Source organism: Pelodiscus sinensis, chromosome 2 (genome assembly GCF_049634645.1).
Source record: "Pelodiscus sinensis isolate JC-2024 chromosome 2, ASM4963464v1, whole genome shotgun sequence".
NCBI lineage: Eukaryota > Metazoa > Chordata > Testudines > Trionychidae > Pelodiscus > Pelodiscus sinensis.
The window spans coordinates 180,582,725-180,595,661 of NC_134712.1; the positions used below are offsets into that span (position 1 = coordinate 180,582,725).

The 12,937-nt window shown below is 44.0% G+C and overlaps 1 protein-coding gene across 1 annotated transcript in view; it reads left to right on the top strand.

The window, feature by feature from the left end:
- The window catches only part of MRPL3 (mitochondrial ribosomal protein L3), a 59,032-nt gene that overhangs the window by 14,801 nt on the left and 31,294 nt on the right, over positions 1-12,937 (top strand). Inside the window, exon 6 of the mRNA XM_075921925.1 lies at positions 347-407. Within this exon, the coding sequence (XP_075778040.1) occupies positions 347-407 (61 nt within the window). The remainder of the gene's footprint in view (positions 1-346; positions 408-12,937) is intronic.

Below are 12,937 nucleotides of genomic sequence, written 5' to 3' on the forward strand. Positions count from 1 at the left end.
ATTTGCATATTTTGTGGTTTTAGTTTATTTTATTCTCTCAGTAAAGATATTAAGGATCCTTGATTTGCCTTTTTCAGCATAGATGAGCATCTTAAAGGTGAACATTTTAGTTGTAAAAAATCTGTGTAAAATCTGAAATTGTATGTATTGGGACACAAGAACAAAAATTCCAGTTTAGCAATTGAATACTATAATATGGGAAAAAATAGTCATATGTAATTTTTAAATAATTTTTTAAAAGAATAATGATTTAAGTTAAAATATTTCCTATTTTAAATTATTTTGACAGGATAATGGTTCATGTTTCAGCTCTTAACTGAATGATATATATTCCATCCTTTTTAAGGTACACCCCTGTATGCAGCTCACTTCCGCCCAGGGCAGTTTGTGGATGTCACTGCCAAAACGTAGGTTCCTAATATTTTGTAATATATTGTATTTACCAATTACATATTTATCACTTTTCTTTCATATGCTTTGTCATCCTAATGCTATAGTTGGCAAAGATAAATTAAATAAACACATGAATTTTAGGATAATTTGTGGTTGTGTGGGATAATTTGGGAATGCATTCATTCGTGTGGTATTGTATGATGAGTGTGTCTCATCACTATTAATCCTGGGCTACACTAGGGTGTTATTTTGAAATAACCCCCATTAGGTTGAATTCATAAGCGAAGCATCCACACTACCAAGCCATTATTTTGAAATAACGGGCCACTTATTTCAAAATCTGTAATTCCGCTTTCCTCAGGGAAGGATGCTAATTTCAAAAGTTATTTTGAAATAGCATTAGGGTGGACGCTTTAATGTTGCAGTTTCGAAATAACTACTCCCCAGTGCTTCTTGGGCCTCTAAGTCGTGGTAGCATATCAACATTAATGGAGCCTGCCTCGAACAAATTTTGAGGCTTCCCTTGCAGTAGGTATACGTTAGTTTGAATTTGTAAAAACCGAGAGTTAAGTCATTTAGTTATTTCAAAATAATTTCCTAGTGTAAACATGCCCTCACTGTTAAAGATGGTTGGTGTTTTGGTGTAAGGCTTTCTCTCATGAGTTTGGTTCAAGAATAGTTGCGAGTATCGGTTAGAATGAACTTAAAATAAAGATATGTGAATGAAGTTTATGGGGAGGGAGAAATATCTTATGTAGGAAATTTTCAGGTTTGGAAAGGGAGACAAGAAGTCTTACAAAAAGATTCCAAGAGAGAAGGAGTAAGCAGAAGAACAAAAACAAATAGCTATGCATGATATAAATACCAATATGAATCTTATATCAAAGGTAGCATTATATCTTGTCATCGTTCAATTGCAGATGTTTTTAACCGTCTATTCTAGAGCAATTGTAGGTTAGTAAAATTTGGCAAGAATTGTTCAATAGAACCAAAGTGTGACAAATTCAAGATTTCCAACAAATATTCACAGGAACCACTCGTTGTTCAGTATAACCAAATAAACTAAGCTAAATGTGATGGTTTTATACCACCTGTTTTTTGAGATATGTTTCAAATAATTACAATTTATTTGATTCCTCTTTCCCCTCCCCCCTCCCCCCCCCAATTTCTCACAAACTTCTTGCCAGATTTCTCTATATTTTCAAGAAAACCCAAAAAGTCACATGTCAAGTAACTTCTTTATGGTAGTGAAGCATTTGAGAAGAAACTTCAAAGAATTGATAGTTTAAAAAAAAAGTGAAAATTGGGTTTATACTGTCCATTTCTAGTTACTGAAATATAAACAGGTGAACTGCATAGTTAATCACAATCTACATTTATTGATTTCACCATTCCGTTTTTATAAGAAAAAATTACCTGTTTTGTCATACCTAAACATGAAGGAGGACTATGAGTTGGTACAAATGATTATTTTAACATTATTTTTGTTGATTAGCACATTTTTTCAATATTATCACACTGCTAGAGTCTGTCATAAGTGGTCTGCCAATACCATGTTATATGAGAGACAGGTGGAGTGTTGTTTAGGTAGATATTTTATTTGTACTACGCTGTTGCCTGGGAACCTCAATTATGGAGTAGGAGCCTGTTGTGATAGGCGCTGTCTAGACATGTAACAAAGACAACAGTTTCTGCCTGAGTGCACTCACAATTGATGTGACAGATGGGATATAACTATTGGATGAAACAGACATGCTGGCTGAAGAGTGGGTTAGAAGGATGTTTAGCAGAAAAACTGCAGTCATCACTTGGCACTTTCCTAGCCAATGCCAGATCTGAATGATTTGTCAGCATCAGGGTAGAGAGGTAGTTTTTGTAGAAGATAAGGTGTAGTTTTACAGTAATTGATGGGGATTTTTCCCATGCGTGGGAAATATATGGGAGAAAATTTAGTGGTACTTGAGAAAGAAGCGCATAAGTGGTCAATCGAGGTTGCCATTACTAGCAGAGTGAAACAAAAGACAGGACTATGTAGCACTTTAAAGACTAACAAGATGGTTTATTAGGTGATGAGCTTTCGTGGGCCAGACCCACTTCTCAGATCAAATTGTGGAAGAAAATTGGCTTGATCATATATACCAAAGTGATACAATCAAAAGTGAACACACATAAAATTGACAAATCAGATTTTAGAACAGAGGAGGGCTCAGGGGGAAGGTTAGTGTCTATGAGATAATGATATTGGGGGAGTAATGTAATATATCTTATATATAGAATAGGGATAAAGAGTTAAGGGCCTTAAAGGCAAAGAACTTGTGATTGATTTGGTAGGGGGAGGGGAGGAGCATTAGAGGGGATGCAAAGAGAGAGGGTTAATATAGTCAGAATGGCAGTCCAAGAAGATGATCCCAGCAGCAGCATTTTCAGTAGATGTTGAGAGTGAGAGAGGGAGAGAGAGTATCAGGGCTGCCAGGCACCTACAGTATGTGGTCTGTTAATTTTTTCCCATATCCCTGCCTTTTTTTGCTTACCTGCATCACTATACCTTTCCTTGTAGGGTGAGAGCAATGGTTTCTTCTCACACCACTACCAATGCTTGTTTACTGTTCAAATGTTGGCAGGTGCATCCTGCCACCAAAAATTAGTTTTATCCATTCTGTGACACACACAATTTCTACCGATCTAGTCAATTGGAATCCACAACCTCCTTAGTTCAGTAAAGTGCATTTGTGTCATGATGTAGTACCAAGCAGGCCCTGTCTCTACCCCCTGTTTCTTCTTTTGTGAACTGGAAATCCCTAATAGTTCGCATAGGAGTGTTGAGAGATTTTAGTTAGTATTTGTTCAGTGCTTTAAAAATACAAAATTGTCATTCGGGGCTTGTCCATATGAGGAACTAGACTGGCAAAACTGAAGTGCAGTTCTCAGGAGCGGTCCAAGATCATTTTGCAGGTGGACCACAGGCTTGGGGCTTGCCTCTCCCTCGCAGTGGGAAATCTGAGCTGGTGCTCCAGCACCCCACCTAACTCTCACAAGGTTGGAGTGCCGGTACCAACTTCCCACTGTTGGGGAAGAAGGCGAGGCGTAGGCCAGATCCAACTTGCAGGGGAAGGAAGTAGCTGCCACTCTTCCTCCCCCTCAACTATGGAAACAGCAGCAGGAAACCACTCACCTACAGGCTTCCCTGCTGCTTGCATTGGCTAGAATCCTGGCCAGTGGCAGCAGCGGGAAATGATGCCTCAGAGCAACGAAAGGCACAGAGCCGCATAAGCACCCCTCATCCACTCCCTCCCTCCCGGACCTGCCAACCCCAACCCACTCCTTCACCCTCCCTTCCTCCCAGACCCTGCACCCCCAGCCTGCTCCTGCACCCTTCTTCCCATCCAGACCCCCTACTCCGCTCCTACACCTTCGCTCCTTCCCAGATCCTCTAACCTAAGCCCATTCCTTTACCCAACTTCCCTCCCAAATCCCCTCCACCTGCAGCCTGCTTCTGCACCCTCCTTCCTTCCCCAACTCTCCACCCCACCCTGCTACTACCTGCCTCCCAGATTCTCCCACCCAGAGCCTGCTCCTGCATCCTACTTGCTGGCCAGACCCTGCATCCCATCCCCTCCTGCACCCATTTTGTCATCATGGATGGTTGGCTTATGGTCCGTGGAAAGGTCTGAGTTGAGCATGGTAGACCATGGGCCAAAAAGTTTGAGAACTACTGCTGTAGTGGAATAACACCCTGTGCAGAGTTATTCTACTCTGAAAAAAGTAATTTCATTTGGGAATAATGCCCAAATGGGGAGTTAATTCTTGCATAGCTATAATGCTGGGGTGGGGAACCATTTTTGGGCTGGGGGCTGCTGACCCACAGAAAAATCAGTCGGAGGCTGCACACAAGAGAAGAAAAACAAAACAAAAAAACCCAACCCCCTCACTAACATGGCCCCCAACTGAGGAGAAAAACACTCTCTCCACATTCCCTTTGCACACTAGAGCCTTGGGGGGCTTAGCGTAGTAGGTTTTCTGTGCTTTCAGCTAGGGATGTTAAAATTAGTTTAATCAACTAATCGACTAGTTGGTGGAATTTCCAAGCCCACCCTGGGAGCTATCCCTGCTGCAGCTCTGCCTTTTAAACGTGTTAATAGATGGCAGGCTTTTAATACATTTTAAAGGCTGAAGGGCATCAGGGGGACCCGTCGCAAGCTGGGGCAGCTGATTCTCAGGTCACACCTGCTTCCTGCTTCCTCCCCTGCCCCTCACAGAGATGGTGCTGAGGGAAACAGCCTTTTGAGCTGGCTCCCCTCCTTGCTGCTTATTTCTGATAGAGGCAGAGGAGAAAGGGGAAGCAACTGGTCGCTAACATCCCTACTTCCAGCCCTGTGATGGGACAGCAGTGGGGCTGGAATGCCAGTGCAGGCTCCCCAAAGCTGGGGGGGTGGCTCTGAGTCTCAGGGGCCACATCCAGGCAAGCAGCAGGCCATATTTGGCCCCCAGGCCTGAGGTTCCCCTCTCCTGCTGTAACGGAATATTTTATTCCATTATGCAGTGGTTCCCAACGTTTTCCAGATGGGGACCCATTTTGACAATTCAGGAAGACTTGGTGACCCAAGGCAATTCAAAAATGGGGGGAGGATGGAGGATGGGCAGAGCCACCTGGGAAGGCACTTGGCAACCCTTTTGAAATGTAATGGCGACCTATATTTGGGAAACCCTGCATTATAGCTATGCCAATCAATTCCCCTGCGTAACTAAGCCTTTATTTTTGTTTGGTAGAAAGGTGTATGGTTCTAAGATGACTGCAGTAAGTGGTGAATTGTGTGTTTGTGGGATAGATACCTTTAAGTCCAAAATCTCAGTTTACAAACTTCATACTTATAACATCCAGAAACCTTATCAATTTTGGACAGTATATGAAGAAAAATCTCTTTGAATGTCCAGTCTTTTAGACCAGAGTAGGTGAGATATTAATTAGAATTAATGTTTTGGTAGAAACAGGAAAGTAAATCCTTGCTTTTATTTTGCTGCTTGGACTTTGCAGAATATTAGTCACCTCTGTATCAGTCTTGGAAGACTAGCACTATTAACAGAGTAGCTAGTTTTCAAAGCAAAGTTCTGTATCATTAGTACATTAATTGAACATTGTTGGTGATTGTTTTTAGAACACTTCAATAAAAGTCCCAGAGTATTTTGCATCTTTTTTATAAATTAAATTCTCAGAAGCTAAAGGGCCATCCTAGATGTCTAGATAGCAAGGCTCCCAGAGAGGAAACTATGTCTGTATATTTTAAAGTACATCAAAGCTGTAATCTAATAATGAGTGTTTTTTACATACATGTGTCAGGAGTGGGTTTTTTTTTTTTAATCAAGATGCAGGCAAAATTTCTTTGTGGAAGTGAAAGCAAGTTAATTATCCCGTTATAATTTACCAATTTAGCTTGCTCGATGCTATTTAGAAATACTGGGAAACGAAACATCTAGTTTCCTGGTGTTTTCCAGTCTTTGTGGCAGATCCATCCCATCTTTAGAGTTATGAGTTGTAATCTAGAACAGTATTTCTCAACCTTTTGTTATAAAATACCCTTTTTTTAAAAAAATAAGTACCCCTAGTACTTACAGTTTTCAGACACACCATTGTTTTTTCTACCACTGGAACACATTAATTTAAACAACTTAATCGTAGCCGCGTGGGCAATGAAATTTTTGGGTGTAAAAAGTACAAAAATAATAAAGCGCTGTAAAACTTAAAACAGAAGTTCAGTTTTCTCCAAATTTCAGGTGTTGAACATCTCTTGAACACCCATAAGGGTACTCATACCACTGGTTGAGAGAGACTGATTTAGAACATCTTTTGCTCTCATTATTTGTCTGTTACCTTTTAAAAATTATCTAAATCTTTTAATTAAGGGCTGCTTTTGGTAGTCTGTTCCATATAATCTATATCTACAGCTCTTAAGATAGAAATTGCTCTTAAATTCTTAACTCTAGTTATTAACTTTAGGTTTTCTTATCATGTTTTGCTCTGAATATGATTCTGTAATCTTTCCAGTCCTCCTTTGTATCTGATGTGTAATAAATTTCTTCCTGTACCTCTTTTTACCTCTATTGTGTGTTTTGCTCATCTATGTTGGCCTTTTTTTCTGTAACTCTATATTTATCATTAGATTGCCTTATGGCTCCCTGGAAAACATAACATTATCTTTGAATACCTTGTTTCCCCTTTGTGCCCTTTACTAATTTTACTTACTTCCATTCAGCTTCATCCAGTATTGCCTCCTTAACACTTATCTTCCTATCCTTTTGGTTTTACTCCAAACTTTTTTTTTAATGAATGCAGCTGCCTGAACAACTGTTCATAAGTGCATTGCTCAGTGAGCAATGATACTTTTATATCCCAGAAATCTTAGAGCTCCTGAGGATGAGGAGATTCCTTGAAAAATGTGCACAGTGTTTTGTGCTGCCGCTAGGTGTTTATCAATGCATTCTGGCTATCTACAAATATACTTGAGCTACATAGTGTTAAGTAGGTGCATTGTTTTATTATGGGAGGAGCTATTAGCTTTAATTCAAAAGTTTAGTTTGCTTTAACTAAGTCACATGTCTGTCAGAACCCAGATATGCCAAACATGGTTCTGTGGCATTTATAACTGTAAAATGGCTAGGCCCACTTACAATTTTATATACAGTAGCTTTAACAATGCAACACCACATGTTAGTGAGCAGAGACTGTCTTTCACATTGATAAGTATTTTCTCATTGTGTATTTGTACTTCATTGATCTGTATCCAACTATCCTCTCTTGTCTTATGATAATAGTATAATAAACCCTTTAGGGCAGAGGCTGTCTTTTTGCTTTGGGTTGGTGTAGCACTTGGCAAAAAGGGGTTCTGATCTGACAGCAGGGATTCTAGGCGCTACAGTAATGCAAATAATAATAATAGACAAGTGATCATCAATTGCTCTGAATATTGAAAATAATTTGAAGATGCTGCTTACTAATGAGTTGTAATGCTTCCTGGACCATGCTTTCAGCATGAGAAAATCCATGATCGGGTAATCCCTGAAGTCACATCCTCAGGGGGTAGGGTGTCATGGGGGGAGAGGATGAGGTTCTGGGGGAGAAGCAGCTACGGTGGGTGGAGCATATAGTCTAGTGACTTGACTACCCAATAAGCCTAGGCTTATTGGTTAGCTACTCAACTAGTCACTTACATCCCTAAATGCAATATTAAAGAAAAATTCCCTAAGTATAGTTCAGTTGTGGCACATACAATTGTATTTTATAGCTGATGGAAAGCCATTGGCATTTTTACAGTAATATGTTCATCCAGATTACAGAAAAATATTCCTTAATTGATGTACCAAAACTCTGAATCAGATGTGTAACCACAATGCTACTACTGTAATAAGAATATGGATAATGTTATGGATTGTTTTTAAAGAAATGGATTCCTTTCACCTATCTGCTTAAAAGACATTGTGGAATATAATTCTTTAAAGTTTAATATCAAACTGAATTAATAATATGTAGTATTACCATAAATTTTACACACTCTTATCCCTGACACAGTTCAATTAAAAAATAAACCCTTGTGAGGAAAATACTGAAAATTCAGTATGTTAAAATTGCTAGTTTAGTGTGCTCTGAGATCTAACAGTTCTTGAAAAACCATTTTTTTCCTTTCCTAAAAGGCTCTTTGTTTTGTGGCTAACCTGAAAAGCGCTTATTGCAATGGTGCAATCTTACCTTCCATCTTTCTCAAGAAGAAAAATAATGAAAAAGCAATCACAAAACTTTGCATTTGGCTCTACACCATTTTACAGGGATCTGATCCATGAAGTAATAGTCTGAATTCATTTGCAACTTTTAAAATGATTAGAAATGCTGTTGGAAGTTTGCTAGTTACTTCAGTGAATAGATAATTTTCCTACAATAACCTAATCCTAAATACATCAGGTATATGATAGAGGTAGTTACACATTTAAAAAATATTAGTTTCACAGATGCTGTTTTTAAGAAAAACAAATTTGCCATCATTCATGTTTTAATCTTAATTTTGACAGCTGCAAGAGTTGTTCCTTTTTTTAAAAAAAAAAGGCACCAGTCCCCGCTACTCGGGCTCACAGCTGAGAAAAAGAAACAGATGCAGCAGCCTGTGTGTGGGAGAGAGGAACGAATCAAACAGGGAGTCTGTCTGAGGCTCCCTGCTGCATCTGTGGGTTGGTCCAGTGGCTTGATGGGCTGGATCCGGCCCCAGGCCATATTTTGCCCAGCCCTAATCTAGAAGAATTATGAATCTTATTATGATCATCCAGGGGTCTGCTGTTGTTTGGCACAAATTGCTTAAGATTGTCAAGTAGGAAGTAGGATGTAAGTGATTAGTGGAGTAGCTGACTACTCGATAAGCCAACTATTCACATTCTCCATCTCTCCCTCCTCCTCTACCCCACCACTGTCTCTATATCAGGGGCAGCAAGGGGGGGGAAGCGGGAGCCATATTAAAAGCCTGTTTTTCCCCCCTTCCTCTCAGCACTGTCTCTGTGGTGCCGCCTGCCTCTCCACCCTGCACTGTTTCCTCTATCAGCGGAACCGGGGTAGGGGAGGCTGCTATGAAGCAGCCTCTGCCCGTGGCAGGCCCAGGCTCTCCATGAGCAGAGATGGCTCCGCATTCCGCCATCCCAGGCCACTGTGGACAGGGGCTGCTGGACCCGGCGCATGAAATATCCCCGTTGCAGCTCTGCATTTTAAATGTAGTGAGAGTTGGGCAGCTTGAGCTGGATTGAGCCGGGCTTGCTCAGTCCCTGCTTCCGCCGGTTACGGGACCTACCCCCGCTGCAGCTCTGCATTTACACTTTGAGAGCAGCAAGAGTTGTTCCTTTTTCAAAAAAATGGCTAAAAAGTGAATTTTAGTGGGACCTACCCCTACTGCAGCTCTACATGTAGAGCCACACAGGGGTAGGTCCTGGACTCGGCGTGAGCGAGGACTGAGCAAGCCCGGCTCAGTCCTAGCTTACACAGGAGCCAGGAATGCTGTGGCTCTGAATTTTAAATGTAGTAAGAGCTGCCTGGCTCTTGCTGCATTTAAAATGCAGAGCCGCACCCAGGGTAGCTCCTGGACCCGGCACGACCTGCTAAAGAGCACCAACCCTTATCAACTAATCGTGTAGTTCCGTGGTCACCAACCCGTCGATGGCGAGGCCTAGACCAGTCGATCGCGAGGCGTTTGGGCAACCCCACCCCCCATTTTCTCCCCACCCCCGAGAAGCCCCACTACCTACCTCTAGTGTAGTGCCAGCTTCCCACGGGGTGGACGGAAGTCCTGTCTGAAGCCTGCGTCACTTCCGGGAGTTCCGGAAGTGCGCGAGCTGCTCCCCTCCCACAGCTCTGTTGCATGCTGGGGGAGGGGGCGTCGGCCCCAGAAGAGGAGTGCAGAGGCTTCCCTGAGCCACCAGCGCCGGAGGGGTGAGTTGAGTGCAGGGGTTTCCCTGCGCCGTGGGAACGGGGGTCGGCCCGGGGTTTGGCCCCAGGGCAGGTGCCCGTGGGGATTGGCCGTGCTGCCGGGAGGAGGGTTGGCCGGGTCTGGCCTCACCCCACTGTGGAAGAGAGGTTTGGTCCCGGGGCAGGTGCCTGTGGGGGTTGGCCGTGCTGCGCTGTGGGAGCGGGGTTTGGCCCCGGGGCAGGCACGCGAGAGGTTTCCCTGCCGCATAGGGGGGGAGGGAGAAGGGGGAGTCGGGCCCGGAAGAGGCATGTGCTGGCTTCCCTCTGGGAGGAGCGAGGGGAGAATCCTGGGAGGAGGCAGATTCAGGGGAGACTCTGCTGCCACTGGCACCCTGTCCCCACTCCCCAGACCCTACTCCCCTGTCCCTAGCTACAGAACTCTGTCCCCATTTCCATCCCCACTCCCCGAACTCTGTCCCCACTGGCACCCTGTCCCCTGCTGCAGAACCCTGTCCTCTGTCCTCCCAGCACCCTGTTCCCTCTCCCCTGCCCCCAGCCACAGAACTCTGACCCCACAAAATGTATAATTATAAATGCTTCATTTTAGATTTAAATAGCATGAATAAAAAACAGACCATTTATTTCATAACTATAAACATGTGGTTTTAATTTTATATATTGCATAATTTAAAAATAAACTGTTTATCAGTGTGTGTAAGTAAGGGTTGGGGATAGCAAGTGATGGACAGCAGGAGAATAGAGAGGGCGGGGCTTCAAGGAATGGGCGGGGTGGTAGATCTTCGCCTGTTCTGAGATTTAAAAAGTGATCTTCGGTGTAAAAAGGTTGGAGACCACTGGTGTAGTTGATCCAAATAATATCGACTACAGGATTAGCCAGTTTCCTGCCTCTTACTGTCCTTAGTAGGAAGCTAACTTTTATGGTAAAGTAGTATGATTATAGTATGTTTGTTTTAGCTTGCTGTTTATTCAAGCCACGGTGATTCTGTGTGTGTTAGGGATGTAAAATATTGTTTAATTGGTTAACCATTTAACCGATTAACCAATTGAAGGGGAGGACAGTATGGGGGTTTTTCCTGCCCGGTCGGAGACGGCCCTGTCTGCGGTGAGGTGGGGAGCTGCTTATGTGGTCACAGGACCTACCTACATAAGCCACCATATCAGAAGCTCATACAACTGCATATCTGCTAATGTGATATATGCCATCAAGTGCCAGCAGTGCTCCTCTGTCATGTATATTGGCCAAACAGGACAGCTTCTACTACAAAGGATTAATGGACATGCATCAGATATTTGAAATGTTAACACACAGAAACCTGTTGGGGAACATTTTAATTTGCCTGGGCACTCATTAATGAATTTAAAGATGGCTATTCTCTTATAAAGTAATTTCAGGAATCAACTAGAGCAGTGGTCCCCAACCTTAAGAGGCAGCCGGGCGCCAGAAGGCGGGGACACATGCACGCCCGGGGGCGCCCCCCCCATAGCCGTGTGTTCGGGGGCGGGAGCCCCCTGCAAGCGCCCCGCTCCGGGGCCAGCGCTCCTCCCAAGTGCCGCGCGCCCGGGGCCTGGCCCCCCTGCTGCAAACGCCACGCTCCCGGGGCTGGCGCTCCTCCCAAGCGCTGCGCGCTGGGGGCCGGCGGCCCCTCCAAATGCCGCGCGCCCAGGGCCGGGCCCCCCCCCCCCCCACAAGCACTGTGCGCCCGGAGTCGCCCCCCCCCCCCCCCGCAAGCGCAGCGCGCCCCGTGTTGGGGGCCACTGAACTAGAGTGTGTCTGCAGAACTGGCCTTCATATACAGATTTGATACTATAGCTCATGTCTTGAACAAAGACATGAATTAGATGGGCCATTATATTCAACACCCAAATGACATCAAAAGCTAAGTACAGTAAACTTCCGATAATCCGGCACCTTTAGGACCCAGGGGGTGCTGGATTATCAGATATGCCGGACTATCAAAAGGGGGGGTTAAGAGGGGTCTGGGGTGGGGGGGGTGGCGCTGTGGGACCCCCAGCACCCCAGCAGCTCTGCCTCAGATGTCCCCAAGTCAGCCGCTGCTGAAACTGACTAGCGGCTGACTCGGGGAAGCCCGGGGCAGAGCAGCTAGGGTGCTCTGCCCGGGCTTCCCGGAGGTCAGTTTCAGCAGCGGCTGACTTAGGGAAGTCTGGGGCAGAGCAGCTGGGGTGCTGCCGGGTTGGTCCCGCAGTGCCGATGGGCGGCTCTAAGGGACCAACCCAGCACCCCAGCTGCTCTGCCCCGGTCGTCCCCAAGTCAGCCACTGCTGAAACTGACCAATGGCTGACTCGGGGAAGCCCGGGGCAGAGCATCTCCAATTGTCCGGCTGCCTGGAGCACTTCCGGGTTCTAGGTGGTGCCGGACTATCAGGAGTGCCAGACCACTGGATGCCGGACAACTGGAGTTTTACAGTATCAGGTACTTATGGACCACTCTATTAACCTCATTTAGCAAGGACACTTTAATTGACAGGTTTTTCCCCCTCTCCCTTTCCCCTCTTTTTCTGCATTAGAATTGAACCTCTGTGCCTTTTGCTCCATATTTGTCATCTGAAGAAGTGGGTTGTGCCCACGGAAACTCATGATACTAACGATATATTTTTTTGTTAGTCTTTAAGGTACTACAGGACCATTGTTGTTTACGTTTTTTTTAGTTACAGACTAACACGGCTACCCTTCTGAGACTTTCATGTCTCAGTTCAACACACTGGAAATTTAAGATTATTCAGAGCGCTATTCTTTAGTCTGTCTGTTTCCTGTAAATTCACTAAGGGCCTAATCCTGCACAATTTGAGCATGTGTTCAAAGTAATATATATGCATAAGAAAACAATTGGAAGACAACTGAGAGCAGAAGATAGGTGAGTGCCGTATGCTTTACTGCATTGAATAAATTATTAAACACAGGAAATGTTATCCCACAGTACAAGCAGCACTTGTTGAAAACATATCTTCTACTAGATACTGAAGTACTACAAATGATTATTTCTGAAGTGCGGCCTCTTAAATATATACAGTTGGTGGAACTGCTTTTTTATTTTGATTTTTTGAAAAGTACAATTTACAGCAGAGTCTAGACAAT